This window comes from Nematolebias whitei, chromosome 14 (genome assembly GCF_014905685.2).
Source record: "Nematolebias whitei isolate Nwh7 chromosome 14, NemWhi1, whole genome shotgun sequence".
In the NCBI taxonomy this organism is placed as follows: Eukaryota; Metazoa; Chordata; class Actinopteri; order Cyprinodontiformes; family Rivulidae; genus Nematolebias; species Nematolebias whitei.
The window spans coordinates 23822100-23830154 of record NC_056511.1 but is presented as its reverse complement, the minus strand read 5'-3'; the positions used below and the strand labels follow the sequence as shown (position 1 = coordinate 23830154).

At 39.0% G+C, this 8055-nt stretch overlaps 1 protein-coding gene across 1 annotated transcript in view; it reads left to right on the top strand.

Moving 5' to 3' along the window:
- The window catches only part of LOC119420248 (adhesion G-protein coupled receptor G2-like), a 40956-nt gene extending 35236 nt beyond the window's left edge, over positions 1-5720 (top strand). Inside the window, exons 25-34 of the mRNA XM_037687636.1 lie at positions 842-1006; positions 1096-1218; positions 1295-1340; positions 1438-1541; positions 1616-1740; positions 2060-2431; positions 2554-2837; positions 4614-4715; positions 4835-4966; positions 5617-5720. Of these exons, the coding sequence (XP_037543564.1) occupies positions 842-1006; positions 1096-1218; positions 1295-1340; positions 1438-1541; positions 1616-1740; positions 2060-2431; positions 2554-2837; positions 4614-4715; positions 4835-4966; positions 5617-5720 (1557 nt within the window). The remainder of the gene's footprint in view (positions 1-841; positions 1007-1095; positions 1219-1294; positions 1341-1437; positions 1542-1615; positions 1741-2059; positions 2432-2553; positions 2838-4613; positions 4716-4834; positions 4967-5616) is intronic.
- The last annotated feature ends 2335 nt before the right edge of the window (positions 5721-8055 follow it).

Below are 8055 nucleotides of genomic sequence, written 5' to 3'. Positions count from 1 at the left end.
TATATATATATATGTATATATATATATATACATATTTATAGATATATATATATTATTATTATTATTATTTTTATTTTTTAATCCTTTCGAATCGGTTCTTCTCTTTCTGGATATTTCATTACATTATTGACCTTTTGTTAACCTGCGTACGACAAATAAATAAACCAAATCACCTAAACTAACTCTGTTTAAAAATCTCAGTAAACACAATCATTTTCACATTACATGAATATTCTGGAAGAAATATGTCAACTGGAAGTAGCCCAGTCTGCAGCTCTAGCCATTAGAGCCACTACTTGGACTTTAAAATCACATAAATAATTATAGAAAGTAAAATTGACAACACTGTAAAAGTTTATAAAATAGCATGAACTGCTATAACATTTATGACACTTGCGCTGATTTGAAATCAACAACAATCCACTTTGTCCTGGCCCAGCTCAAACTAGCCATTAGCTCATCAGTCCAGTCAGACTTAAACTCTTATTTCTCCAAACTAATGCTGTTCAAACAGCTATCTACAGCTGGTAAGATATTAATTAATGAGAACATTACCACAGAACCTCACAACAAATGATAATTTGTAATTCTTGAATTAAGAAAAGTGTTTTATACATCTATAGTGGTTAAAACTCTAAAAATAACTCAGAAACAGGCTTAAAAATGTATAATAATTATATGAATTTTTGCATTTTTTGCTAGAACAATATAAATTTGTTGTTTGGTGTAAATTAAAACCCAAGTTTAATGTGAACCACTCAGTGAGACACCATTGAAAGTTTTTAAAAGTTGAGTAAGTGCAAATTACTCTGAAACTCAAGGCTGGGTGTCTGTGTTGCAGGTCCGCGGAGGTCCAAGGCTGACGAGAAGCGTGACTACAGTCTCCTCCACCCCTCAGGGCTCCATCACGCTGCCCTCCACCGTCACTCAGGATCTGAGCCCTGAAGAGAAGAAACTGGTCTCCAGACTCCAGTTCAACTTCTACCACCAGAGCACAGTGTTCCAGGTTTACAGACCTTACCATCACCATGGTGAACCATCAAGGCGGGACCAACAAGCTGTTTAGTGATCTGTTGTCTCTGAATGACCCCACAGGACCGCTCACTGGGGGAGCGTAAGCTCATCAGTGGGATCCTAGGAGCGAGTGTGGCCAATCTGTCAATCAAAGGACTGAAAGAGCAAGTTGTGTTTCAGCTGAGCAACTCAGAACCCAAACCTGTGAGTCCAAAACCAGAACACACTCGTCATCAATTTAAACCTGCAGGCTGATCTGTAAATATTTTCCAAACTGCAGGCCAATTATGTTGCAACCTGTGTTTTCTGGGACTTCACAATGAACAGTGAGTTTGTTGGTGTTTTTGAGATCTACTGGAAATGAACGAATACATTTAAACAGTTAGATGACGGGTATGCCTGAGCTGTGTTTTCTGTCTGCAGATAATTCAGGAGGATGGAGTCCAGACGGCTGCTTTGTCCAAAACAGCACCGACAACGAGACCATTTGCAGCTGCAGCCATTTAACCAGTTTTGCTATTCTGCTGGTAAAAAGAAGACTTTTAATGCGTTATATGTTTAATAAAGAAGGGAAATTTCATGAATCTCCATTTGTTTTCAGGACCTCTCTAGGCAGCCTGTCATCAGTAAGGTTCAGGCCACCATCCTCACATTTATCACATATATCGGCTGCGGGGTTTCGGCCATCTTCCTGTCTATAACGCTCCTCACTTACCTGGCCTTCGAGTGAGTCGTTCACCGTTCTGTTTCATCGTCTACTCCCATGTTTGTTTGGCTGTTAGCAAAACGTCATGAGGCAGCTGGTGGATTTGAATGAAACTCTCATATCTACAATGGATAAACTTCTAGAGTCCGTTTCATCACAATTGACCTTAACAAATCCAAAATGTCTATAATTCAGGCAATTTTGCCAATATTAAGTCAAAATTTGATGATAATTGAGAGTTGTCTTCAACAGAGCACCAACTGATTGCACAAGATCTTTATGTAAAACTGTGGAATGCAATGCTAACAGAGGTTTAATTTTTTACATCACCCCTTGCAGGAAGTTGCGTAAAGACATCCCATCCAAAATTCTCATCGAGCTGTGCTTTGCCCTGCTGCTGCTCAACCTGGTCTTCCTGGTGGACGCATGGCTGGCCCTTTATACGGACGCTGTGGGCCTTTGCATTTCCACCGCCTGGTTCCTTCACTACTTCCTGCTGGTGGTCTTCACCTGGATGGGGCTGGAGGGGGTCCACATGTACATGGCCATAGTGAAAGTCTTCAACAACTACACACAGCACTACATGCTGAAGTTCTCCCTGGTGGGCTGGGGGGTCCCGATGCTCGTGGTCATCATCGTCATAGCGATTGATAAAAATAACTATGGCCTTGTGTCTTATGGGAAGTTTACAGACGGCACCAGTGATGACTTGTAAGTTCCTCAAGGGCTCAACTTGCAACAGTTGTTTTGATTTTATAACTAGCAGCAAATAAATCATACGAAAGGGAAGTCAAACTAACCAAGTGGCTCTTCTTCCTTCTTGGTTTTCGCAGCTGCTGGCTGAAAAACGACGTTGCCTTCTATGTTGCCGTTGTGGCCTATTTCTGCGTCATCTTCGTCTTCAACTTCATCATGTTCGTCGTCGTCTTAGTTCAGCTGCATCGGGTCAAGAAGCAGAATCCTCACAATGTGAAGAACCGCATGAGTGTGAAGGATGTGCGCAGTGTGTTAGGGATAACCGTCCTCCTGGGCCTCACCTGGGGCTTTGCCTTTTTTGCCTGGGGGCCCGTTAACCTGCCGTTCATGTACCTCTTTGCCATCTTCAACTCCCTGCAAGGTGAGTGGACATTTCTAACTGTGTTAGTTTTCAACAAAGCAGGATTGATCATGTGACCATTAGCACCAAACCACAAGTTTTCCTGTAAAAAATAGGCTTATTGGAAGCTAAGTGTATAAAAATGAGCTAAAACAAATACTAGCTATATCCTGATGCATGCTCAATAATACTAGCTATAGTTCCCAATACAGGTAATATTTAATATTTAAATGCAGCATTTAGAAAAATCAGCGACACTGACCACACTATGCAGTACAATGTCAAAATCAATTAGCAGATTTAAAACAATGTTGACCAAAGAGCTTCACAAAAGGAAAAAAATGACAATAAATTAAAAGTTCAGACATTTAAAAATATAACAATAGTACAACCAAAACACCAGGACCAGTCTAGATAAATATCTAACATACTAACATGTGACGGAACTCAAACTGATCTTGAATCGATGTAAACCTGTGAGCTTTCAGTCAGGATCCAAGACTGAACAGACTGCAGAACAAATATCAAGAGGCAGGTTGTCCCAGAGTCTGGAGGCTGCCACTGCAACAGACCAATACCCTCCGTTTCAATCAATAATGGCTGCTAAGCCATGTAAAACTTTAAAAGTACGTAAGTAAAATGATCTTACAATCAATACAGCCAGTGTAAATCTATTAAAACAGGATGGATGTGGTCCAGCCTTCTGGTATCTGTTAAAAAGACAAGCAGCAGAGTTCTGGACTAGCTGCAAGCGATGGACAGCTGATTGTTCAATACCAACATATGAAGAGCTGCAGTAGTCCAGTCTAGTAGAGATGAAGACACAGATAAGGTTTGAGGTCTTTTGAGGAAGATTTTGTTTGGACTACAAACAATGTCACTATTACAGTCAAAAATTCCCAAATAGTCTGAAAAAAAGTAACATTTGGATAAATTCATAAAGATAATTCTAAAACTTCTATCCATCCATCTTCTATTATCTTTACCCAGTTCTTCCTATTTGGGTCGCTGGTGTCCACGTCCAGCAGGCACTGTGTGAGAGGCTGGACAGATGGACAGGTCTCAGCCACTGGTGTAGTACTGGGTATACTGTGCATAGAAACCGAAGTGCACCTGTTAGTACAATGTAATTGTCAATTTATTTTGAAGTTTAAGCATAATGAACATTTCAAAATTTCTCTGATGCTTATATTTGAATAAATGTACAACAAACTTTGTACAACAGTTGGTTTTGTATTAAAAACATGTTGTAGAATTTATAAAAGTATCAAAGCAAAACATGCTCAAGTAGCAAGTACTGAAGTATTAATTATTCAAAAAAACAGGATGAACCAACTCAATGGGTCTATAAAGTGTTTCAAATGTGTTGACAATGACACATGCCCAAAATGTCACATATCACTGGGCACTAATTTTTAAGCTTTTCTAGAGGCTATACTCTGTATACCTGCATATTGCATAGACCAGTACACCACTGGTCTCAGCCCATCACAGGAACACAGAGACAAACAAGCATTCACTCTCTGGTAACTCTAAATTGTCCCTAGGTGTGAGTGAGAGAGTGAATGGTTGTTTGTCTCATTTGTCTCTGTGTCCCTGTGATGGGCTGGAGACCTGTCCAGGGTGTCCCCCGCTCTCACACAATGATGGCTGGACATGGACACCAGTGACCCAAAAGGAAGAAGCAGGTAAAGATAATGGATGAATGGGTTTACATGGGTTCCCTCTGTCATTGTTAAAATTGTTTTCCAGAGCGTAGCGTTTATACGGCATTAAAAAAATATTTGTGCTTTGTAGGTTTCTTTATCTTTGTGTTCCACTGCGCGGTGAAGGACAGCGTGAGGAAGCAGTGGAGAACCTACCTGTGCTGTGGCCAAATGAGACTGGCAGAAAACTCAGGTTAGTTGCCGCAAATCTTCCAAACCTCCTCACATGGTTTCTGATCCACCTAAAGGTGCTCCTTCAGAGTAAAAGCCTACAAAAACATTAATCAATTTTGATCTTCTTGCGTCTTTCAGACTGGAGTCGCACTGCAACGCAGAAAACTGTGAGGAGGTCCCTGCCTTCCTTTAACTCCTCGCAGAGAAACTCCTCGTCCAACACCTCCACTTACCTCGTCAGCACTCCTTCAGATGCACCAAATGGCATCAGTAAGTGTGGACTTTTATTATTGTAACATTAAATTGATAGATCATTGAAAGGTTATGAACAAACAATATCTTACCTGCTGTAGATGGGCCTTTGAGACCACAACCACACTCTCAACCTAAAACATCTTTGAGTGTTCATTTACAAATACTATGTCAAAAATGTACACAAGTTAAGGTGAATGCTAATTTATAAACGTGATGTAAATTTTGCAAGTACAAATAGCAGCAGTAGCAGCTAGCTGTAGCATTTTTGATGCATTCTGTAGCACTTTCAGCAGGAATGTTGAATTATTTCAGCTGTAATAAATGCTTTAATGTTCATAAAGAAGTGTTGACATAAACCATTGAGATTTTTTAAGTCCGAGTTGTTTTGAAGCAATTCACTTTGGTCATGGTCTTACTGGGACTAGTCATTAACTCGTAACTAACCTATCTTTTGCTAAACTGAAATCATGCAAAGAGCTACAACAGGTCTGATGTTGGTTTAAAATCTTTCCACAAAAAATTAAAAACACTTCCAGAGACCTAAACAATAGCCAAGTTACATTTTGTGTCACCTTCCATAATATCACAGGCAGCAGAGCCTCATTCAAGCCATCTGTGTTGTATTTACAAACTCCATTAGAAATGATAAACGTGGTGCATTGCAGGTAGTCCGTTTGATGACAGAACCATCACAGCTGATGAAGATCCAAGCATGGATGTGGTGCTGAACGAGATCAACAGGCAGTACAGAAACCACCGAGCGACCTGATAAGAAGAACTAAAATGTGTGTAAATATTGTAAATCAAAGAATCTGTTTATATATATATATATATATACAATATATATTATTTATCTGACTTTTAATAAAGCACAGAAAACTTGGTTCAGTCTCTGTATTATCTTTTCCCAGGAAGTCTTTAGTTTATAAAAAGATTTATTTTTATGCAGATTCAGTTTAAATCACGTCAGATGTTATGCAGCTTCACAAAATGCTCAAACTTCATTACAGATACTGTCATGACAACACTACAGAACACGGCTCAGCCTCTTTCTTTTTTCTTACTCTGATATTTTGTAACAGTTTCTTTTGTCCTATGCCGTCACAGCAGCGCCCTCTAGCGACAAGAAACACGAATTGAACATAAGCGCATTTCTCGTGTAAACTCAAGAACATGACTGAGCTTACAAACCTTTTACTCATGATGATCGTTTTGGACAGATGGTCCCTTTTTGCACGTGTTAAAAGACAGTTTCAGGGAATTCAACGGGAGGTTGGCTTGAAACACATCATCCAAATCCAAAATAAGTTATTTCACCATATAAGTCACATCCATTATGCGTCACCGCTGACAACCCAGAAATGTGGGCTGGTGTTGTGCCGAAAATCGATTGGCTGACAAATGGCAGTCGTGGGAGCGTGCACAGGAGGACTTTAACAAGAATACTTAAAACAATTATTTGGTTGCTCGAAATTATAGCAAAGGTGCCTCAGTTGAACTTTTCTTTTATGGTCAAATCAGCTGCATTTCACCTGGGCAGCACGATGAAATGCAGCTGATTTGACGTTTGCTCCAGGAGTTCTGGAGCGAGACGAAGGTGCCTTGTATGGCAAGCCAAGTGTTTCAATAATAGCCACTTTTACCTATTAATGAGACACTTGGCTTGCCACATTACTCTAAGGCCCTCTACCGGCTGCAAATGGTAATGGTTAATATTTTTCATGCCAGAATGAATGAAATTGTCAGAACTCAGCCCAAAATTGGTTATAAATATGGGGGGGGAATGTATATTAGTCGCGTTGGTGTATAAGTCGCAGGACTTGCAAATGTATGCAAAAAGATGTGACTTATGTGGCGAAAAATATGGTATCAGAACAGAACTTGTTGATTCCAGTGTGTAGCTTTAAAATCATTGACGCCATAATCCCTACAGGTTTTAGAACAAAGATTAAAAAGTTTACTTAAAGCCCCATCGACACACTAGTGATTAAAAAAAATTGTCTGATTTAACAGTTTTTGAAAACTTTTGGCTTTTTATCAGTGGCAGTTGTTACCAAGTCAGATAGGTGCATTTAAATGCATCTCATGAGGCCTAATTATGAAATCTCTGTCTAAAAGGGTTGTCTCAACCTTTCTTGACCAAAAATGAAAATGAAATAAATCAGTACTGAAAAATATTAAACAAAACTCAATCTTCTAAAAAATGCCTTTTAACGTTAAATCATTGTACTAAGTCAAAATAAAACATTTGTCCCTTTTATTGCTTGTAAGACGTAGTTCTCTAAGCACCAATTGTGACAGTTTACATTTCTAAATTAACCATTGTACCCTGGAATTATTCAGTTTTAGATGTGAAAACGTTCAACAATTGTGACAACAACTAACTGGTTTTGTGCATTTTATTTGTTAATTTTTATTTGAGCATTGCTTGCTTAATGTTTTTTAAACCTCCTGCCTTTACGCAGCTGGAGAATAAGAAACTCTTAAAAGTATTCAACAAGTCTACAGATGACAATGCATCAGTTTCAATTTTAAGTTCAGCTTAAAGAATCTATACAGAAAGAAAAGCATGACAAATGTTTTCACATCCAATTAAATCACAATACAAGATATAACATGTACATAAGATGACATTAATATGACTTTGCATTTCATTTAAATTTTATATACTTTTGGCAAAATGGTGCTTTTTGTGTCGTCGGTTATAAGATGTTGCATTCTGCAGCTTCAGCACAAGATGTCACTGTAACATGACGCATGGCATTAAATAAAAACCCTCCACTACATTAAGCAGTACTTGATGACCTCTGTCACTGAGGGGTGTGAATAGTGAATGTTTGTAATTCTGGAGAAGAGTGTTTTTCTGATCTGGAATTGAACAGAGAATGATGCAAACCTTAAGGTCTTTGGTTCATGATATTCAAGTGAATAAGAGTTACACTGTGGAGAACAGAGTTTTTTTTTTTTCTTGTCTTGAGGCAAAGCAGAGTGACGGATCCTGGAGAGTCATTTTATCCACCACCAGGAGCAATGGAGGAGCCAGGGGGTAGCCAATGGTGGCCTTGGACCCCATAGCTTAATTTTTGGCCACCCCAGTAATTTGA